Source organism: Aquarana catesbeiana, linkage group LG03 (assembly GCF_042186555.1).
Source record: "Aquarana catesbeiana isolate 2022-GZ linkage group LG03, ASM4218655v1, whole genome shotgun sequence".
NCBI classification, from domain to species: Eukaryota; Metazoa; Chordata; class Amphibia; order Anura; family Ranidae; genus Aquarana; species Aquarana catesbeiana.
In genome coordinates this window covers 710,732,319-710,756,424 of record NC_133326.1, presented here as the reverse complement: position 1 = coordinate 710,756,424, position 24,106 = coordinate 710,732,319, and the positions used below count along the sequence as shown (strand labels likewise).

At 45.0% G+C, this 24,106-nt stretch overlaps 1 protein-coding gene across 1 annotated transcript in view; it reads right to left on the bottom strand.

The window, feature by feature from the left end:
* EPO (erythropoietin) overlaps positions 1–23,846 on the bottom strand; it is an 81,131-nt gene extending 57,285 nt beyond the window's left edge. Inside the window, exon 1 of the mRNA XM_073624332.1 lies at positions 23,471–23,846. Within this exon, the coding sequence (XP_073480433.1) occupies positions 23,471–23,483 (13 nt within the window). The 5' untranslated portion in view covers positions 23,484–23,846. The remainder of the gene's footprint in view (positions 1–23,470) is intronic.
* Positions 23,847–24,106: the final 260 nt, after the last annotated feature.

Sequence of the window (24,106 nt, the reverse complement as noted above, 5' to 3'; positions counted from 1 at the left end):
GATGAAGAGGAGGTCTGGAATTCATCTAAAGCTTGCCATACATTGATCAAAATTCAGCCAGTTCAGTAGGAACTGGCCAAATTTAAATTCACGTGTAGCCCCTTCTTTTAACAGAAGCTGGTCGTTAGAAAACCTGCTGGAAAACCAGCATTCGATGGGCAGCAGAGGTACTCACCCATGAACCGCTGCTCCAGGCATGACATGCTGTGCTCGGAATAAGATCTTTAATATTAAGATTTTTAGTACTTCAATTTTCCGTGCTACTGCTTTGAGTTACTTACTGTAAGTTAAGACTAGAACAAGGTTTTCTGTTTTAGCTCTTGTTATATTAAATCTACTCCTACCACAAGGGACATAAATCAGCAAACCACAGGTGCTTTAATATATAGCGGGTGGAAAAGCCGTAACCACTTACCCCTTAATTAGGTGTAAAGAATCAACTTTAGGTTGGAGATTTGCTTCTCCTGGGTCCCTGCAGCCCCCCCCCCCCTCACGTTCCAAACCCCTGGGAGCAACTACTTTGGAGGTTGTAGATAACATGTGTCAAACACAAGGCCCACAGAGAAGTCTTGGAAGTTGCACATCTCTGCAAAACCCCGTAAGAAGGTGTATGACAGCTTCAGTCTGGGCTCCAACCAGGTCACAAGCCCAGGCTGAGACTGTCATACACCTTCAAACAGAGTTTTGCAGAGATGTGCGACTTCCAAGACTTTTCCCTTTTCCATTAGCTGTCTGGAGATGGGACGAGCTCTGTCCTTGTCTGTACTCCAAGCAGTTGCTACATAGGAGGACCCGGTGGAGCCTTGAGCAGCACTTGTAAATTCAGTTTGGATCACAAGGCCTGCGGGCCAAATCCAGACCTGCAGGCCATTTCATGTGGCCCTCACACCCAGGGCTTTTTTTCAGCAGGAACGTTGTAGAACTGACACTTTCGGTTCTTGTCCTCTGCTCTCGCTTTCCACTGTCACTTATAAACACAGAAGCCTTCTGTGTTTATAAGGACAGCTTTCCTCTTGCCAGCTCTCAAAGATCCCTGCCTGCCCTGTACTCACAGTGGGGAGAAAGGAAGTGCAGGTGCAGTGTGGGATGGGGCAACTCATGGTAAGCTGAACTGTGATCCTCATCTGTGCTCGAGTGCATAGATTCTGAACAAAGATCTTCCTACAGATGAGAGAGAGACTACACTGCCCACACTGCCAGGAGGTACTGGAGCCGGGCTGGGTAGGTAAAAGGAGAGGAAGCTTTTTTGGGGGGGGGGTAGAGATGAGGCCTGTTGAAGGAGATGTATGCAGAGGTGAGAGATGAGGAATAGTGGTGCAGAGGTCAGAGCCAAGGAGGGGTGAAAATTAGATGTGGACATCCTGTGAAAGAGAGCTGAGCCCTGCACACTGTGCATAGCAAACCCCTAAACCTTGCACTCTGTATGTGGCACTTCTCAACCCTGCATTCTGTGTGTAGCGCACTCCACAACCCTGAACTCTGTGTGTAGCGCACTCCTCAACCCTGCAATCTGTGTGTAGCACACTCCTCAACCCTGCACTCTGTATGTAGCGCACTCCTTAACCCTGCACTGTGTGTGTAGCACACTCCTCAACCCTGAACTCTGCGTGTAGCGAACTCCTCAACTCTGTTCTCTGTGTGTAGCACACTCCTCAGCCCTGAACTCTGTGTATAGCGAACTCCTCAACTCTGTTCTCTGTGTGTAGCGAACTCCTCAACTCTGTTCTCTGTGTGTAGCGCACTCCTCAACTCTGCACTCTGTGTGTAGTGCACTCCCCAACCCTGCACTCTGTGTGTAGTGCACTCCTCAACACTCAACCCTGGGGTGGTTGAGTTTCTGCACCTCTTTTCTTGTGAAAAAAAAGAGCCCTGGATAAATTTATATAGTCTTACAGATACAACCGGTCCTTTGAGGGCAATCATAATGCTGATGTAGCCCGTCATAACATTGAGTTTGACATCCCTGTTGTAGATAGACTTGTGTTAAGATAAGCATTATTTACTGAGATGATTGCCAGCATTGAAATTACATTTTTTTGGCTTCTATTAAAGTGGTTGTAAAGGCACAAGGTTTTTATTTTACCTTCATGCATTCTATGCTTAACCTGCTGTCAATCACAGACAGTGAGCCAATCAGGAGATGGAGGGGGCAGGGCCAAGCCGTGGCTCCGTGTGTGAATAGACACACAGAGCGGCGGGTCGGAAGTGCGCCTGCTTGGGTACCCCCAAAGCAAGCTGCTTGCTATGGGAGCACCTGGCAAGAGGGAGGGGTCGGGAGCGCCAGCGTGGGACCTGAGAAGAGGCAGATCCGGGCTGCTCTGTGCAAAACCATTACACAGAGCAGGTAAGTATAATATGTTTGTTATTTAAAAAAAAAGAAAAACAAGGCTTTAATATCTCTTTAATTGGATGTATTTGTACAATTTCTGACATATTCCTTTGTGCTTCCAGTTATCTCCAGAGGAAGTAGACCATTGGTCTAAGGAAGTTAAAGTGTAACCAAAAGGCAAAACTATTTTTTTTTCTTTTAGCAGTTTTGGATAGAGTGGAGAGGAATTAGAACACCTATTATGTTTTTATAGCTGTCTGTGCCCCCCATTAGGGAGATTCAACCTCTCTATCTGTACTGTTTATCATTAGCATCGAAAGTGAAAGTAAAGAAAACCACAAATTTTGGGTTATCCCTAGAAAAGTAACAAAGGCTACATTTTCCAATTAATTTGCGGGGATTATCGCTCACTTCCTGTTTTGGCTATGGGACAGGAAGTAAAGGTGAATCTCCCCAATGGGAAAGAGATGGCAAAAAATAAATAAACGGATGGGGGTTATAACTCTCCCTTACTTAAAAGTTGTAGGTAGAAGATTCCCGATTTGTAGAAAATATCCCGATTCTTGTAGGGATTCCTGATTTGTCAAGAAAAGCAAGTGAAAACAAGTACTTGAAAAAAAAAAGACGGCGATGGTTTATCACACCCAGTGCAAAGAGCAAACTAATTGTCATTAGGTTCGAGTTTGCAGCCACTTTAGTTTATTCTTGGCCTTATCGAGGCTATAAAAGTCATAATATCATAACAGCATATTAACACACAAGGATAAAGGCTCCCAATTCGTCTTCCATAAGAGGACTACAAGAAGATGAGAAGAGCACTTGTTATTAATGGAGTGGTTTTTTTTTTGCTCATTATGCTTCCAATATTTTGAGTTGTACTGTATAATCAGCAGTTGGCCCGTGGCCAGATGGCATCCACCCAAGGGCACTTAACAAGTGCAGCTCATAAATAGCCAGACTGCTATTTTTAATCCTCAAGGACTTTACATCCTCTGGCGCGGTGCCTTCAGGGCTGCCACTGTGTAAACACACGACGCGGGCTAGGTGAGGGTGCCAGTAAAAGCAGTGATGGGTTTTTAAGGAATTCCTGAAGGGTGATGCTGGAGAGAAGACAAAATGGACGGAATACTTCTGATTTATTGTATCATCTTAACACCAGGTCAGCTAGTAAGAGTGTTGTTTAAAATAGAGATATTGAACCTTTCAGTATACACTTGAAGTTTAGGAAATTGCTCGTTCAGCAACACTGTAGAGAACTTTGATATTTTTACATGGCGTCTCTTTGAATTGATGCAGGAAAATAAACTCTTATGGAAGAGGTCCGGAACCACCGAAAACAAGATGTAGGACAGCAACTCTTATGCCCCGTACTCACGATCGAACTTTCCGACAACAAAACCGTGGACTTTTGCTCGAAGGTTGTTGGCTCCAACTTATCTTGCATACACACGGCCACACAAATGTTGGCCAACAATTCCGAACGTGGGAACGTGGTGACGTACAAGACGTACGACGAGCCGATAAAGAGGAAGTTCAGTAGTCATGTGATATCTGCATTATGAACGCTAGTTTTACAAGACCGAGCGCTGCCGGCTCGTACTTGACTCCGAGCATGCGTGAATTTTTGTGCGACAGACTTGTGTACACACGATCGGAAATTCCGACAACAAAGTTTTGTTGGCGGAAAATTTAAGAACCTGCTAGCCAACATTTGTTGGTGGAAAGTCCAACAACAAATGTTCGATGGAGCATACACACGGTCGGACTTTCAGCCAACAAGCTCACATCCAACATTTCCCGACGGAAAATCCAACCGTATGTATGGGGAATTAGAATTCTCTAACAATACCTTTGAGATGAGTTTGGAAAAAAAGCAGAAAAGCACCTCTGAGTGCAAGGTTTAATGTGTACAATAATATGTTATCCAACACTTACATAGAAGTAAGAGATGACAAGCTCATGGAAGGTGAAATCTCCTAGATCGGTCTCCAACGTTCTCCTCGGAGATTTCATCTTCCATGAGCTTGTCATCCCTTACTTCTATGTTAAGCCTCATACACACGATCGGATTTTCCACAGACAAAAACCTCTGTGGACTTTTGTCCGAAGGTGTGTGCCTGGATTTTGTCTTGCATACAAACGGCAAGGAATTGGTCGGCCAACAAACACGAACGTAGTGATGTACTATGTGGTTTTTCAGCTCTTTAGCGCCACCCTTTGGGCTCTTTCTGCTAATTTCGTGTTAGTAGAAGTTTGGTGCGTGTTGATTTGCGCTTTTCATTTAGCGCTTTTCATTTCGTGCTTTTCAGTTCATTTCTGAACGGCCGTTCGTCAACCAGACATGTTGCGGAATCGGAGGAGATAACGTGTTATTTATTATTGGTCTTGGAGTTATTGCTTTGACCCAAGTCCAGTCCAGGAACAGGAGGAGGAGGAGTTCTTGGACCAAAAATGGGTTGCTTTATTATTGGTGACCAATTATGTCATATGCCTTTGCTGCGGGAGCTCCAGGAGAATAATCCAGATGTTTTTCGGAATTATCTCTGGATGACGGACCCCTGCTTTCACCAACTCTTGGCATTGTTGACCCCCTATATTAAGAAGCAGGACACATGCATGAGGCTTTTATTTTATTTTTTGGTTAAATAATGTTATATTTTCTATATTTTTGGATGCATAGAATGCACTTTTTGGTTAAGTTCTATTGGCAGATAGCATGTCTAATTTTATTTGTTTTCCTTTTTTTAATGCACAATAAAAAAAAATTGTGGAGAATAATACTTGGCTATGTGTTTTACTTCAAATGACAGTTTGGGAGTCGGCAGTTACATTTAAGAAAATACAATGTAAAATTGACAAGGGACACCAACATAGTTGTATCTTTGATCTTAAAAACTACGGGATAATGGTGTTGTGGTAACTTGCCCCCAAAAAAATTAAAATAAAGCATAATAATATTATTCTTGATATCACTATAAAAAAAATGCCTTTGAAAATACGTTTGGCAGAACTTCATCAGTGTCACCAGCAAAGCAGCTTCATTATTATCCCATTAAAGAAGAGAATGTACGCTGCATTTCCAGAATGGCTCCTCAATAGGGTTCCAAGAACACGGATCGCCTTGCCCAATGAATGTTATGTGTAAAAGAAAGGTAACATCTAGTGCTCTCCATTTCCAAAGGATTTAATAGTAAAAAGGTAAATGAATACACTTACAAGTGAAGCACAATCAGCATGTGCAAACTGCAAGGCATGGCAAACATCCACTTTTCGAGATGGCCGTGGTGTGATATCAGTGCGTAAGCTCCACCCCCTAGACGCGTGTCGTCAGGGCACTGACTTCCTCAGTAAGGAATTGCGCCGATTGATTTTTTTTTCAACTGCTGTGAAGTAATTCTAAATGCAGCAGTGCAAAAACTGTACTGTCTTTATTTTTCAGCATTTGCATATTGTTAAATAATAAGCAACAATATGCAACTCTGATGACATTTATTGGCCCAAACACACCTTTGCCAATGCGACGAGGCAATGCACATGTTGCGGCAATGCATGTTGCATGCATTAACACATTGTGGTGTCTTTCATTTTGAATGGCACCCCAATGCACCAAGGCAATGCAGCCCTGACACACATGCTTTTTGGTGCATTACATAGAGATTAAAAAAAAAATGCTGCATATCCGTTTTTTTGGTCCATTCTTGTGTGTTGGCAGCCCTTTTAAAATTAATCGGATGTCTTCACGCTACGCACAATAATGCATGAAACGCACAAGAACAGACAGAACTGAATTGGCCCGAAATCTTCTCTCTCTCTTGTGAGTAGGTTTGTCAAGGTCCTGACTTACTAAGGTCACGGTATAGTTAGTAGCAGTAAGTCACAGTCAACTACACCTGTCCTGTAATGTTCACTGTTCACTGCTTATCCATGGACCTCTTCATTTACAACGAGTGCCAGGAACATAGCCCGTGATTTAGGCTTGTGATGTCCCATGCTGCTCCTGACATTAATTTGAAACGAGGAAGTCACGAAGATGTCTGACATGGGGTGTTTACATCTACAGAACGAAAACAGGTGAATGTAGCTTACCTCGACTATCATCATTTAGTGTACAAAAGTTAAAATGAAAGCCGAACTTCCAGCAAATATGAAAAAAATAAATCCTTCCTTGCTGACCCCGGAAACCTGGACAGAAGGGGCGGTGGGGGACGGAATTTACTGGAACCGATCCCCTGTATTACCCTCCTGTGGCAGTTGAAAGGCGGCTTCTCCTCTGCTCCCTCTCACTGGCATTCAGCTGCCACAGAAGAAAAATAACGAAGATTGGTTCCAGTAAATGTCACACCGACCCCCCCCCCCCCCGCTGCCCCTCCTGTGTAGGTTTATAATTTATTCTGCCAAGAGGTTGGGCCGCTATCTTAGGGCCCACTGCGGAACAGAACCCTCCTAGGGACTAAGCTTAGAACCACAGTGTGCAAGGCCTTGTGAAGTATGTGCGGTGGCTCCTCTCTTTGCCTGTGGGTTGAATATGGTCAAGTGTAGAGTAGAGCTGGGCGATTTGCTAAAAAAAAAAAAAAAAAATCTGCGATTTTCTTTAAAAAAACTCGATTCACGATTCAAATCGAGTTTTTTTTTTTTTTTTATGGACACCGCGCCAGTCCTGAGGAGCTGCGGGCAGGAGTTTTTAGGCGAGGTCGCAGCTTCGGCCTAGTCCGCGACGTCCGGCCTCGCGGACTAGGCCGAAGCCGCGGCCTCGCCTAAAAACTCCTGCCCGCAGCTCCTCAGAACCGGCGAAGTGAAAAAAAAAAATCTAAAGAAGTCGATTTGCTTAAATTTTGAATGAATTTGACCTCTCAACTTGATTCAAGATTTTAATCGATTTTTTCCCCAGCCCTAGTGTAGAGTATGGAAAGAGCTGGTGGAAAGAAGAAGAGCTCAATGCTGTGTCTCTCAAAATGTCTCTGTAGTCAGTCAACTGGCAGTTGTAAAGGATGTTATCCTTTTGTATGTGAAGGCCTCCGGCCATGAGGGAGTGCTGAACGGCCATGAGTAACAGTGGTATACATCCAGCTTGCAGTTCCCCCATGCTAAGGTACTACCCTCTACTTAAGTAGGTGCTAGAGTTGAGATTTTTGTCAGTGCAGGTAAATTTAGGCAGGCCTAGCTGAAAGTTTGGATCTGTGGCTGGGAGTGGCTTAGAGTAGGCTGGTGACTCACAGCTAGTTTCATCCTTTGGTTACCTCCCTTCCGCTTCTAGAGGATTCTAGAAGGAAGGTGGGGGAGAGAGGTGGAGCTGCCTGGGATGTTGTAAGGAGCCTTGACCGATCCCCAACCTGGATTGGCAGGGGGCAGGCCTCCTTTAATACCTGGAGTCAGCCCAGCTGGGGAGGAGTTGTTCGGGTGGAAGAACTGGAGATGGAGTGTTAGGCTGTAGGCGCCTTGGAGGGAGCCCCCCACTCTGGGAGGGGGGGTGACTTTGGGCCAGGGACTTGGAGCTGAACAGGAACCCCAACAACCCAAGGGGTGTCCTGAACAGGAGCAGGAGAGGACAGCGGGGAATACTGCCAGGCAAGTCTCCAGGAGGGATCCATCAGGTGTCGGTGAGTGGCAGGCACAGTCGAGAGAGCTGGGAGAGGCATGCCGGAGAGGACTGGGAGTGTGCAGTCTAAAGCCGCGTACACATAAGCGGAATGTCCGACAGAAAAAGTCAGACAGAAGCTTTTCATCACCTATTCCGATCGTGTGTAAGCCTCATCTGACTTTTTTTTTAGAAAATTCTGACAGACCTAGAAATGGAACCTGTTCTAAATATTTCCAAAGGAACCAATTCCTATCAGGAAAACCGCTCGTCTGTATGCTGTTCCGACGGACCAAAAACGACGCATGCTCTGAAGCAAGTACGAGACGGAAGCTATTGGCTACTGGCTATTGAACTTCCTTTTTCTAGTCCCGTCGTAAGTGCTGTACGTCACCTCGGTCTGGACGGTTGGGCTTTGGTCGGACTTTGGTTTTACCGTGTATAGGCAAGACTGCTTGAATGGAATTCCGTCAGAGTTCTGTCGAAGAAACCTTCGGAGTTTATTCCGACGGCAAAACCGGTCGTGTGTACGCGGCATAAGATGGATGTAGAGCCAGCAGGAGTGACTGTGATGTTACTGGCAGTGAAGTCGGGCCGCTGCAGTCAGAAGGGCTTTCAGGGTCTGCAATGGGCTGACTGGGATCAGACAAACCACCAAAGAGGGCAGCTAGCACCAGAACTGCCTTTTTGCTACACCACAGGGGCCCGCAGTCCCTGCCTGTAATAAGGAACTTTGCCAAGGCCTGGCTAAACCCATGTGCTAGCTGCGCCTGAAGAATTGTGCTGGAGAAGGAGAGATAGTCTGCAGCAAGTGTTGTGCAGGAGGAGAATATCTGAATTGTCCCATACCATGCAAGAGTCATTTTCTGGACATCCCATGGATTCCTTAACCCCATCCAAGTTCTAATCCCTCAATAAAATACAAAAACAAAGCTGAAGGACTCGTTCATTGTCTTGGAGTGTCTGGAAGTAAATGCGGGGCTGGGCAGGGTGACAGGTGGGCCACATCACTCAGCAGCCCCTACGGGGTTACCGCTACACTAACATGCTAATAACAACCATGCTGTCAGGGGTAGAGAGCAGAGTGATGACCTTAAATGTCTTCTGTACTTCCTTCATTAGCCTAGCCAATGGGGAAATTACCTTTCCCGAATTACCTAACTCCGATAGAGAAAATATGGGACATAAATATGGCAGGGCTATGTATATATTTGGAGTGATTGACAAAAATACAATTTCTTGTATTACATGTACGCGTTTAGTTGTTTGCGATAAATACAACCCAACTCTACAAATACCGTATTTATCGGCATATAACACGCACAGGCGTATAACACGCACATTCATTTTAAGAGGGAAGTTTCAGGAAAAAACTTAAATTTTAAATAAGGAACTTTGAAGCAAAATAAGGGTCAGTGCCCATCTGCAGCCTCACCATTGCCATCAATGCAGCCTGATCAATGCCCATCTGCAGCCTCACAAGTGCCATCAATGCAGCCTCACCAGTCCACATCAATGCAGCCTCACCAGTCCACATCAATGCAGCCTCACCAGTCCACATCAATGCAGCAGCCTCACCATTGCCATCAGTGCAGCCTGATCGATACCCATCTGCAGCCTAGAGGGGACAGGGAGGGGGGCGGGACGAGCACCGACAGATTACATACAGTGAGAATCTCCTATGATAGACAGAACAGTGGTCCAATGGCGGCCCAGGAGACGGGAATTCCTATTACAGAGGCCACCAAGTAAACAGGAGTTTCTCACTGTATGTAATCTGATGGCGCTCATCCCGCCCATTCCCTGTCCCCTCAGAGGCAGCTAAAATTGAAGTATTGGCGTCTAACACGCACACGCTATTTGCACCCAATTTTCATGGTGAAAAAGTGAGTGTTATACGCCAATAAATACAGTAGTTACATAGCCTGGTTGAAAAAAGACAATCTAGTTCAACCAATAAAAGGAAAACAACCCTCTAACCCTTAACCTGATAGTTAACCTTTCCTGACCTAACAGTTAACATGAACCTCAGACCTGGATCTCAAATTTTCCGACAACAAAATCCGTTGCCGTAAATTCCGACGCACAAAATTCCACGCATGCTCGGAATCAAGCAGAAGAGCCGCACTGGCTATAGAACTTAATTTTTCTCGGCCCGTCGTACGTGTTGTACGTCACCGCCTTCTTGACGTTTGGAATTTCCGACAAGATTTGTGTGACCGTGTGTCTGCAAGACAAATTTGAGAGAAACGTCCGTCGGAAATAAATCCAGGATTTTGTTGTCGGAATGTGCGATCATCTGTAGGCGGCATGATGCCCTGTACGCACGATCGGACTTTCCGCCAACAAAACTGTGGATTTTTGTTCGAAGCTTGTTGGCTCAAACTTGTCTAGCATGCACACGGTCACACAAATGTTGGCCAACAATTTCGAACATGGGAACGCGGTGACGTACAATGCGTATTATGAGCCACGAAAAAGGAAGTTCAATAGTCAGTGCGGCTCCTTCTGCTTGATTCTGAGTATGCGTGGACTTTTGTGCGACGGTCTTGTGTACACAAGATCGGAAATTCCGACAACAAAGTTTTGTTGGCGGAAAATTTGAGAACCTGCTAGCCAACATTTGTTGGCGGAAAGTCCGACAACAAATGTTCGATGGAGCGTACACATGGTTGGACTTTCCACCAACAAGCTCACATCCAACATTTGTTGTAGGAAAATCCGATCTTGTGTACGGGGCATAATCCCAGCTTCACCTTAACGCAAAACCTTGGCACCAACCATAACCTGTATTCTAACCCATAGGTGTGCGCCGCCTTTTGCGTTAAGGAGTGCACCGCAAAGCTCAAACACAAATGCGTGCGTGTGTGTGTGTATGTTGTAAGAACTAGCATCAAATGTAGAGCATTAAGGAGACCGCCACTCGCTGTTTCTTCTTTTTAAGGTCTTTTGTTTGCCCATTTTTATTAAAAGATAGTTCAGTAAACACAAAACATTAGTTTCCCTCACAGGGGTTTTCAGCATTCCTTTTCCCATCAACATAAACGAAATTCAGCCCTTTTGACTTTCACTTGCAGTAATACCGCTCTGACCTTACACTCCAGGCCCTTGTCTGTCTCCTACAGACTGTTCACCAACCAATTTGGTGCACACAGCTACCGCGTTTCCCCCGAAAATAAAACCTATCCTGAAAATAAGACCTATCTCGATTTTCTAGGATGGCTGCAATATAAGCCCTACCCCAAAAATAAGCCCTAGTTAAAGTCCTTGTAAAATCATGTAATCCACGCTGTAAAAGGATTATATAATGTCCAGTGTGTGTCTTTATGTAACATTGTTGTAGAAAATACCTTATTTACAGCGCTGCTGGGCGCTCATGTGACCCGGCGGGGCTCTCCTCCTCCCGCCTGACAGCAGAGGCCCCTCCCTCAGGAATGCTAGGAGCAGGGCTTACATCAGCGGAGATCTCGGCATCTCTCTCAGCAGTGCTTGGAGCGGGGAAGAAGAGCTCCGGCGGGTCATGCGAAAGCCTAGCAGCACTGTAAATAAATAAATAAATTGTTTTTTCTACAATGTTACATAAAGACCCACCTTGGACATTATATAATCCATTTACAGTGGATTAAATGATTTTACAAGGACTTTAACTAGGGTTTATTTTGGGGATTACAGAGATGCTGACTCCTGAGCTGACAGGGAGGGAGAGAAGACAGGGGACAAATAAGACATCCCCTGAAAATAAGCCCTAATGCATTTTTTTAGCCAAAAGAAATATAAGACTCGGTCTTATTTTCGGGGGGGAAACACGGTAGCAGCATCTTGCTGCACTGGCTCCCACGTGGAGCCATGCTGACTCCTGGGCCAGACCTCCTGTCTGCCGGGGTGGAGCTCAGAAGCATGGTCAGGTTATTACTAAAAGCCCAGCACACACCTGACCAATTAGTATGCTGGCTGTTCTGAATACCTGCACCCAGGATTGGAGATTTCATCCTACCCGGATCACTTGGAAATCTCCAGGCTCCAGGTCCCAAAACTAACCTAAGAAAACACGAAAGAAACTGAAAAGCCAGTTTCCTCTTTATGTCACAAGCTCCCTGAAGCCCCTCAACCCGTCTCGTTGAGAATTATGGGTCGTAACCTCTTTCTAGACCATGTCACAATGTATATATATATATATATATATATATATATCAGGGGCGGATCCAGGAGGGGGGCAACAGGGCAATTCCCCCCCCCCCGAAAATATCACACTGACATGTCATGTTGTCACTTGCCTCTGCCTGAGTCTCTCTCTCACATCAGCCGATCAGCGGTGCCGAGAGAGAGACTCGTCTAATGTTATTAAGCCGCTGCACCACACTGACCAGGAGCCGGAGGAGGTGGGTGGAGCCTCTTCCCTGCACTCGTTGCTAGTGCCTGGGCCACCTGTCGTCTAACAACGAGTGAGGTCAGTAAATCACGCCGGACTCAAGTCTCAGACGAGTGAAGTCAGTGAGTCTCAGAGCCGATGTGACAGGAGCCTTAAATAGGGGAACAGTTAATGCTGCAGTTTAGACAGACTAGTTAAAATGTCCAGCATCCACTGTCAGTGGCAGAGCGCCAGCATTCTACTTTCTCTGAGTGTTGGCTCCATCCACCTCCTCCCTTCATCTTCTCCACCTTGCAGTCTGCAGAGTGACGTGGCAAGTGACAATCTACAACGTGTGGCAAATGACAGACCGTAACTTGTGGCAGGTGACATGGCAAGTGACAATCAGCAACATGTGGCAGGTGACAAGGCAAGTGTACAATCAACAACGTGTGGCAGGTGACGTGGCTAGTGGACAATCCGCAACGTGTGGCAAATGACAGACCGTAACTTGTGGCAGGTGAGATGGCAAGTGACAATCTGCAACTTGTGGCAGGTGACGTGGCAAGTGGACAAACAGCAATGTGTGGCAGGTGACAAGACAGGTGGACAATCCGCAACGTGTGGCAGGTGACGTGGCAAGTGACACACTCGGGGCTCCCACTGATTCTGCATTATGGTGACTATTTCATTTTATATTACAATGTAATAATAGAAATAATGCGATACATCCTGACACCATAACAACCATGGGGCCGTGATAATTGAAGCTCCAACACCAGCTATTTCCCTGATAAATTGCCTGCAAAAAATCAAAAAATCGTATTTTCTGGCAATGCCCCTCCCGAGATTAAACTCTGGATCTGCCCTTGATATATAAATATCTATATATATATAGACACAAGTCCATCAAGTCCAACCTATGTGTGTGATTATATGTCAGTATTACATTGTATATCCCTGTATGTTGCGGTCATTCAGGTGATTATCTAATAGTTTCTTGAAGCTATCAATGCTCCCCGCTGAGACCACCGCCTGTGGAAGGGAATTCCACATCCTTGCCGCTCTTACAGTAAAGAACCCTCTACGTATTTTAAGGTTAAACCTCTTTTCTTCTAATTTTAATGAGTGGCCACGAGTCTTATTAAACTCTCTTCTGTGAAAAAGTTTTATCCCTATTGTGGGGTCACCAGTACAGTATTTGTAAATTGAAATCATATCCCCTCTCAAGCGTCTCTTCTCCAGAGAGAATAAGTTCAGCGCTCGCAACCTTTCCTCATAACTAAGATCCTCCAGACCCTTTATTAGCTTTGTTGCCCTTCTTTGTACTCGCTCCATTTCCAGTACGTCCCTCCTGAGGACTGGTGCCCAGAACTGGACAGCATACTCCAGGTGCGGCCAGACCAGAGTCTTGTAGAGCGGGAGAATTATTGTTTTATCTCTGGAGTTGATCCCCCTTTTAATGCATGCCAATATTCTGTTTGCTTTATTAGCAGCAGCTTGGCATTGCATGCCATTGCTGAGCCTATCATCTACTAGGACCCCCAGGTCCTTTTCCATCCTAGATTCCCCCAGAGGTTCTCCCCCCAGTGTATAGATTGCATTCATATTTTTGCCACCCAAATGCATTATTTTACATTTTTCTACATTGAACCTCATTTGCCATGTAGTTGCCCACCCCATTAATTTGTTCAGATCTTTTTGCAAGGTTTCCACGTCTCGCGGAGAAGTTATTGCCCTGCTTAGCTTAGTATCGTCTGCAAATACAGAGATTGAACTGTTTATCCCATCCTCCAGGTGGTTTATGAACAAATTAAATAGGATTGGTCCCAGCACAGAACCCTGGGGAACCCCACTACCCACCCCTGACCATTCTGAGTACTTCCCATTTATCACCACCCTCTATATATACATACTGTGTGTTCTAACCTGATTCCTAAAGGTAGTCGAAACTGAAAGTTAAACCTTAGGACACACACATAGCGCGCAGCCTACCTGCTCAGTACTTCTCTTTGGTAGTAGTCTGGTGATCATGGAAAATGCCTGCTTGTGACGCTGCCCCTAAATTACAAAAAAAAAATAAAAAAAATATTGCCAGTGCTAACAATGGTTCTCAAAGTTTCCTATCCAATTCAATCCTGGCTTGGAAGAAAAATTTGATCGGAGAAGAGTACAGTATGGGTTTTGGAAAGTAGACTCCTGCTGTCCTCCTAAATTGCACTCAGATTGGAACATTTGCAGGTAACATGTTGGGTGCAAAGTCATACTCATTCCTCTTCACTGTGCCTTGGAAATGACAATATCCCAGGCTGCACAGACTCAGGAATGTGTGATGTGCACAGCACCGTGTAGCCTTGGTGTAAACGTGCGGTGCAGCTGGGACAGGGTGCAGGGGTCAGGGGAAGGAAGCTAAATGAGCCTAAGTTTAGAAACAATTACTCAGCAATATGGAAAGATCCACACGTGTCCTCCTTGGGTATGTAATATCACTGCATTCTTATCTTAAGCACTCTGACCTCCCATTGGCCCAGGAGAGACAAGGAAGAGTGGAGAATGAGGAAAAAGGAGAGGGGCAGATACAAGGTGGAAAGAGCCAAAGGCACATGGTGGAGTAAGAATATAGACACAGGAGTATGTCTTACCATGTACCCAATCCATCACTCTACCCCTCGGCTCACCCCTTTAGTCTCCTTACATAACACAAATTTACTAACTGACGTAACACTATGGATGTCACACCACTTCCTAAAACTCACTCGTTCAAAAACCAAGCTCAGGGCTGCTTAGAAACCATGGGGTTCCATACAGCCAACCTGACAGAGCCTCTCCCAATAAACACAATTTACTATGCTTCAGTTATGCATGAACACAGTGAGTGCTTGGTACAGATCACTCATTGTGTTCATTCAGGAAAGGAAGGGGGCTGGTAAATATGACATATTTAACAGACCCTTCCGCCACTCTCCACCCCTAAGGATCCTATTGTGTGCTTGCAGCTGCCAGTGGGAAGGAGAGAGGGGACAGGGGGAGCACACAGAGGGGCTTGGGTAACAGGGGGAAAGGTAGGGTGCATAGGGAGGGTGATTGGTGCTGTCGGGGGGGGGGGGGGCAATTACTGGAATCGATCCCCTGTATGGCTTTCTCTGCAGCAGCCAAAAGATGGGGGGAGGGAGAGATACACTCTCTGCCCACATCCGATTCACCCTAGTGCCCAGGCCCCCCTGTTTGCCCACCATCCCCGTACGCGAAGACCAGTGGTGCTCCCTCCCCCAACATTTCTATGAAGATCAATAGAACAAATGCCCTTCCTTCCCATCATGCCAGGGTGCTAGGTGTAATCCTAGACTCTGACCTGTCCTTTCAGCCCCACATCAAAGTGGCCAAGGCCTGTTTTTTAAAAACAAAACAGTGTGGGGCTACCCCCGTAGTTCACACCAGGGCCTTCAGGTTTGGTATGAATTTTAAGGGGGACCTCATGCAAAAAAAAAAAAAGGCAAATTCTATACCAGACCCCATAGGATTTCCTTGTTATCGTTGATCAATGATTGGTCATGTTGATATTTGGTCAATGACGGCCCCCAGGAGACCATGTTCCTTTGTTGATATTTTAGCAGTAGGGACTGGAAATGTAATTTGGCACGAGGGAGGCAGTGGGATCAGAAGTTTATTGGCACCAATGCTGGGGTAATTCTTGCATCCGGGACGGGGGTGGGGGGCGCAATTTTGAATCTTCGAACTGGGCACTAATTGACCTTGTCCCACCACTGCTCAGGACCTCCTTCTCTCTCCTGGGGATCCCTCCAATGATATAGGGGAATCAGGACCTCCTTCCTCCTCTGGTGATATAAAGGTCTATATAGAGGATTTAGGACTTGCTCTATATTATCAATATCTTCTTGTAAGTGTAGCACCCTGGAGTTTAGGCAGGGTTGCTCCTCAAAAATTTACTTGCGAGGAGTAGTTATCCTGCTTGATTGCTAGAGATCTATTGATTTCTCCCTAAGTTTGGCCTTGGCACTTTTCTCTTCTATCACTAGGTGGCCGGTTACTTGGTGGTACTAGATATGAGAAGGGCAACCCAAGGTCAGGTTATGGGTATATGGGGTATCTCAGCCAATAGGCAGGGGTATTCTTGAATCCCTTGGCCTACTGGGAGAACCTATATATTCGGATGGACTCCCGGTGATCTATGTTTTGTGCCACCTAGACAGCTGTCTGGGTGGACGTGTGTTGTACTGCCCAGGCTGCTAGGCCGGAGATTGGGCCTATCCCGGGCACATCTGGCTGCTAGGCTGTTTGAGGGCCTATCCAGAAGTAGGACAGGGTTGGGACTGTGGCTTGCAGTCCAACCAGAAGTGACGGTTCTGTCGGCCGGAGAACCTGACGTGGTCGGAGGTAGAGGGGAAGCTGTTGCCAGTAAGGGACTATCTGCCTTATTACCAGGGACCACAGTGAGTAACTGAAGCAAGTACTGGAGCAGTATTCTCACCAACCAGGGGACGGTGAAGAATCTGGAAACTTCAGTGGGAATCAAGCCAGGGAACCAGCCAGCGGAGGTGACGTTTGCAGAGCAGCCTTGTGTGTCAAGCTAGGAACCGAGCAGGCCAGCGTGGGAAGCTTGAGAGCTATCTAGAGTGCCAAGCTAGGGACCCAGAAGAGAAGCGGGGGTGATGCTTGAGGAAGATACTACCATTAAGATTGAAGGAGGTCAAGAGATTCAGTTACAGTGAATCAGTGGGTCTAGTGAGAGACCAGGAGCTCAGTGTATGAAAGAACTACAAGGAGAGATTGTAGTGAAAGTGAAGGAACTGTTAAGCTTTGTGTTTGGAACTGTTAAAGACTGTTGCCATAGGAGACAGCATTCCTGCACATGCAGATGGGGCATCTTGCTGGATGCCTTTCCCTGCATTGCTGTCCTCCTATTGAAGTCTTGGAGTCAATCAATATTGCAACTACCTAAGGGTGTCCTGGCCCTAACCCTCTTTCCCTCAAAAAAAGGATGTTAAGAGAAACTTTCTTTTGCATTCAAGAAGTGTCTGGCGCCCAATAACTTAACTACTCTGCACCCACTCATACAGAAGGATGTCAGCTGTCTCTGGCCCTGGAGGTTCATATCAGACCAAAGGAAGCCTGGGACCTTGCTACATAAGTATGATCTCCAGAACTGGACACAGTATTCTAAATGAGGTCTCACTAAAGTTCTATGTAGGGGAATGAGGACGGCCTTCCTTCTGATGGCGATCCCTCTTGTTGATATAGAGATCTATATAGAGCAATCAGGACCTCCTTTCTCCTGCCGTTGATCCCTTTTGTTGATATAAAGATCTATATAGAGGAATCAGGGCCTTCCTCCTCCTGCTGGTGACCCCTCTAGTGATATAAAGATCTATTTAGAGGATTCAGGACCTCCTTCTTCCTGCTGGTGACCCCTATAGTGATATAAAGATCTATTTAGAGGATTCAGGACCTCCTTCCTCCTGCCGGCGATCCCTCGAGTGTTATAAAGATCTATATAGAGGACTCAGGATCTCCTTCCTCCTGCCAGTGATCCCTCTAGTGATGTAAAGTCCATCCAGTTCAACCTGAGTGAGCATCTACAATTGTCTCCATCTCCGCACACTGCATCCCATCAAGATGCCCATCCACTATATTATTATTTTTTATATATATTTAAGCCATGTAGCGCCATCAGTCTACACAGCGCTCCACCAACACCCACACCGGTCCCCACCCCCAAGGGGTCTGCAATCCAAGGTCCCCAACTCACACCCATACACCGGGCCAATTTTTGGACAGAAGCCAATAAACCTAACAGCATGTCTTTGGAGTGTGGGAGGAAACCGGAGTACCCGGAGGAAACCCACGCAGGCACAGGGAGAACATGCAAACTCCAGGCAGGTAGTTTTGTGGTTGGCATTTTAACCAGCGACCCTATTGCTGCGAGGCGAGAGTGCTAACCACTACACCACTGTGCTGCCCTGTGCTTCTCTCTAGTGATATAAAGATCTATAGAGAAATCAAGACCTTCTTTCTCCTGCTGGTGATCCATCTGGTGATATAAAGGTCTATATAGAGGATTTAGGACTTGTTCTATCTTATCAATTTTTTTTGGTAAGTGAGATCTCCAGAACTGGACACGGTGTTCTAGATAAGGTCTAACTAAAGATCTATATAGGGAAAACTTATTCCTCCTGTTGGAAATCCCTCTAGTAATACATCCTAGAATTCTATTTGCTTTACCCACTGCATGGCTACACTGTTTGCTCTTTTTGCAATCATCTGAAATAAGTACCCACAAATCTTTTTCCTCTGTAGTGCTGGCCAACATTGTATCCCTAATATTGTTTTCTGTCAAGAGATTATTTTTCCGTAGGTGCATTTTTTACATTTAGAAACTTTGAACTGCACTTTTGAATCCCTGCACTGTAGTAATCCTCTGGATAGCTGGGGGTCATCATAAGTACTAACAAGTCAAAGGTATATAAATTGAGAGAGCACACATGCACAGAAGGAGTTGGACGCAGCTGGGACTTTTTCCTGCAAAGGCTGTGCAGCACCTGGCATAGCCACATAATGGAGAACATGGAAGGTAAGTATTTTAGGATATGGGATACACTGACAAGGGTGGGGTAAAGAGTTTAAGAATAACGTCGCTAAAGGTGTACAGTAGGTGTCCTTTAACAATTAACTGTACTCTCTCACTTCATCCTAAGCCTAGTACTTTACCTAACCCTTAACGTACATGCTTAACTCTCTTAACCTCCCTTCCCTTTAATGCCTAACACCCTAAAGCAATCTTTCTCAACCCTTGTACCTCTGAGGAACCCTTGAAAAAATGTTCTGGTCTTGGTGATCTCCCCATCTAAAATGGTTTAAACTTTCAACTAAGTTGTAGAAAACAAAAGATTAACTATTTGGCATGCCTAGCGTATTCGACACCCATATTTTGTACCGTCTCCCTTCTCTTTACAACAAAATAATTTTCAGTAATAATAAAGAAATTAAAAAATTATGATGTCCTCTTACGTTAGTGGTCAATGTGGAAGTACCCCATTCGGCTTGGTGGCCGCTGTAGGTGGAAGGTTAATTAACCATTGCTCACTGCTCAAGGAACCCCTAGAAACTTTAGGAGGAACCCTAGTTAGATAAAGAGAGTTGATAAAGGCTGCTCTAAAGCCTGAAAAAAACATGGTCCAAGATTTTATGTGTCCTGAGCTTCATGTTTCAACTGGGTTGGCAAATAATGACTAGTGATGGAATCACTAGGGCAGCATGGGCAATAGTGAACAAAGAACTTTGGTGAAAAAATGTTACAGGAAGAAATATGGGGACTACCACTGCTGAATTCCTTCCGAAAATGCAAGTTGCCTTTCTGCCATTTGATTTTCTTCTGGCTTCAATACTTTAAAACACAAAGTCATTAACCCAGGTTTCTTGCTTCACTCTGACATTACTATCAGAATTGTAATGGTGGGAACCAGAGATGTCATTCAGCTTGAGGGAAGTGGCGGGATCAGAAGTGTGTTGGCAGGTTTTTTTCTTTCAGCAGGTCGACAGCTCATCATGACTGATGTATATCTGCATTGCTGGACGACGTAATTGATGATGGATGTACACTGTGGTGGGACATTTTGTTTTTTTGTTGTTGTTTTTTTTTTTTTTTTTATCAAAGGACTTTTCAAAGCTGTGCCTGTCTGTATTTACTATTTACAATTTTTTTATTGAGTAGGGATACCCCTTACGTCACATGGGATGGGGCCGGTATATTGGGGTCCCCTTATTATTAAAGGTGGCTTCCAAGTTCGGAAAAGACCTCCACCTGCAGACCTCAACTTCTGGGCCAGGTTGTGGAGAATAAGCCCTTGTTCTTATTAATAAGGGAAGAAGGTGTTTTTCAAGAGAAGTCCCACTGGCAATGTACCCCCCTACCACAACCTTCAACCTTCAATGGCTTGGGGGGGGGGGGTATGCTTGTTCTTGCTGCAAGCCCAGCTGAAGGTCTGGTATGGATTTGGAGGGGGGCACATTTATTTATTTGAGTGGGTTCCCTCTTAAAATCCACACCAGACCAAATGGTTCCGGTATGGAATTTGGGAACTCACTGCACTTTTTTTTTTTTTTTTTTTGCATGGAGTCCCCTTTCACATCCCTACCAAACTCTCATTAAGAATAAGGTTCTGGTATGTACAACGGGTCTTCAAAAAGTTTCCGCTCTTTTTTATATGCAATAGAGTTCCAAAAAAAGTGCGGAAACGAGCACTCTATTTTTATTGCTATATGAATAAAGAGACATGATATATGAACAAAGAGACATGCAATATGCAATGATACAATGTATAGAAGATTATATGCAAAATTACCGATTAGAACCATACACAATCATAAATGTCTTCATCCATACAGAAAAACATCATACAACTCATCCCCTTACCATACCTGGCCTATGTTGCCATTGAGATATCGGACCATTTACTGAACTTTTTAGACAAACCTCGTATATTCAAAATGATACCATAGATAACCATAGAACGACCTGCCACCCCAGATGGTGCCACACCACAAGCTGTGGACAGATCTTAGATACAGTTAAACCCAAAAAGAAATAGGACATGTTGGATTAGTACCTCATCGGAGCTACTATGCAAAAGAAAAAGGAGAGAGGGAAAAGGGACATACCAGGTTATAAAGTTACAAGAAGTGAAATATAAAAGTGAAAATATAAAATGTGAGCCTTAACACTCAACACTGTTTCAGAATCTTCGAGGCTTTAGGATTGGATAACCAAATCTGACATAAATATATCTTCTCTAAGTGCTTTGTAAGCTAGCATCTTTTCAAGAATAAGGTTCTGGCGGGTATTTTTAGAGGGAACCCGACACCATATTTATTTTCATAGAGTCCCCATTAACATCTATACCAGAGCCTCATTTAGGATAAGGATCTGGTATAGATGAAGGGAATCCCCAACACTTCGTTTACAAACAGAAGCAAGTAGTAGGGAGCCGTCATTTCTGATAAGACCCCTACCTGCAGACCCCCACAACCTCCGGGCCGGGTGCTGGGAAAGAGGCCCTTGTCCTTATTGAAAAGGATCGGTGAAAAAAATATTACAGGAGACACGCTGAGAGAAATATGGGGACTACAGGTGTTGAAAATGCAAGTTGCCTATCTGCCATTGGATCTTCTTCTGGCTCCAATGCCTTACAAGTCATTGACCCAGATTGCTTGCTTCTGTCTGACTTTACTTTATCAGCTCTACGTGTGAATCTTCTGTTGGCAGTTCAAGGTAAAGACAGCTGAGGAAGAGATTTCTTCTATCCAGCCGATCCTTCCAGCTGCAAATGCCATTTTCACTGCACAGCGTGTTTCCTGACGCCACAAAAAACTTTAACTCTATACCTGCAAACCAGAGGGGGGGGGTCTTACTGCTCTACACAATGATACAATGAGAAGTACAGAGAACATACCGATAATTTCCAACACTGCTTTATAAGAATACACCAATCACACCGCATTGTATAGCAATACCAAGTAAATACCTATTACCATCACACCACACACCGATAATGGGTAGTGATCAACAACAGTTAATGTGGTCAGTGTCAGTATGTCTCCGTGCACAGACAATTTTCCCTCTAATACCAGTGCCAGTGATCACAGCACTCTCCAGCTAACACGGGGTGCAAGGTTTGGCTTTACGGGTCAGACTGTTTTACTGGGGGGTCATCTTCACACTAGACCTACTTAAATCACCCTCCTAAATTGGGTTCACAGTATTGTTTACTATTTATATTTTTTTTCTTTTTTTATGTGGCCCCTGTCTTGGGGTATCTTTATTATTAAAGAGGGCTTACAGATTCCCGAAAAGACCTCCACCTGCAGACCTCAACTCCTGGGCCAGGGTTGTGGAGAAGAGGCCCTTGCTCTTATCAACAAGGGAACATGCTGGTTTGCAAGGGAGTTCCCCCTGGCAAAGTACCCCCCTCCCCACTTTGTTGAAGACATGTGGCCTGGTATGGCTTAGGAGCTGGAGGTTATACACTTGTTCCTGCTGCATACTCAGATAAGGGTCTACCATGGATTTGGGTATTTATTTGAGTGGGTTGCCCCTTAAAACCCATACCAGACCCAATGGTTCCGGTATGAAATTTGGGTGGGAACTCACCGCACCTTTTTTTTTTGTACCCCTTACAAATGGGATGTGGCCCGTGTCTTGGGGTACCTTTATTATTAAAGAGGACTTACAGATTCTGAAAAGACCCCCCCCCTACAGACCTCAACGCCTGGGCCAGGGTTGTGGAGAAGTGGCCCTTGCCCTTATCAACAAGGGAACAAGCTGAAATTTGGGTGGGAACTCACTGCACATTTTCTTTCTTTTTTTTTGCATGGAGTCCTCTTTCACATCCATACCAACCCCTGATTAAGAATAAGGTTCTGGCATGTATGAGGGGTCTTCAAAAAGTTTTGGCACAGAGTTAAAATAAGTGCGGAAACTAACTTGTTTATTTTTATGTGTATATTTTTCTTTTTTTCTTTTACTATATTTTTAGTGATATATATGTATAAACAAAGAGACATGCAATATGCATTACTAAAACTGGAGAATGCAAAATATGGTGCAGCTCTGCATAGAAACCAATCAGCTTCCAGATTTTTTTGTCAAAGCTTAATTGAACAAGCTGAAGTCAGAAGCTGATTGGCTACCATGCACAGCTGCACCAGATTTTGCACTCTCCAGTTTTAGTAAATCAACCCCAATGAAAAGAACTGCACTGTATAATAGTCCTGAGTATACACCGATCAGCATCACGCCGCACACCGATAATGCGGACCGTTCGCCAACATGAATGTGGTCGGTGTCAGTAGCATCTCCATGCACAGACAACTTTCCCTCTCATACCAGTGTAAGTGATCACGGCACTCTCCGGCTGATTCGAGGTGCAAGGCTTGGCTTTACAGGTCTTACTGTTTTATGGGGGGTCATCTTCACACTAGCCATGCTCACATCACCCCCCCACCTAAATCGGGTTCCCAGCATTAAAAATAAAGTAAATAAATTTGCCATAGACCCATGCAAGAGTAAACTACCCTCTATATTTAGAGCTGCACTTGGAAGGGGCTGCAGATCACTTGATCCAGGGCTGGGAGGATTCTGACAGCCCGATATATATTGGTCCAGGTGTCAGCGGCGTGCACAAACACACTAATAATTACCTACCAGTCACACCCATATCCAAATCTTCAAATATGAGGCACCCGCATTTTCCATTGCATTAGTCGGAGCTTCGCTCTCAATCCAGGAAAGAAGCCAAAGGAGAAGTGCAGAATCCCTTTAAATCCAGCAAAGGGGTAAGTATTCCACAAAACTATAAGGCAGTTGCAAAATCCCGAAGGTGCAGATTTTATAATTCCAAGCCACGGGCTAGTAAGGGAGGATGGGGTTGCCGGAGGCGATCAGTGAAGGTGCAGGTCCCTGGCTCTGGAGTGGGAATGCAGCGTGGAGGACAGACAGTCACAGTTAATATTTCACCAGCAGTTGGAACTGGGAGAAAGGTGCTGCGGGACTGTGATTTAGGATCCCTTTCCAATTCATATATGTCTGTACGGGAGGATTTCCTGAGGAAAGAAGATTTAGCCATATCGGAGGAAGCAGACAATGCAGATCACATCACGTCAGCATCCCCAGGAGACTCGGGACTCTATATAAACATATACAAGTGATGCAATGTATGGCCAGATGGAACCTACTCATTGATAAACTTACTAAAAGTTTTACATTGACATTTTCCAAGTCATTGTATTTTTCCATTATTTTGCAACAAAAGTTGGGTCCATTCCAGAAACATTTGAGTAC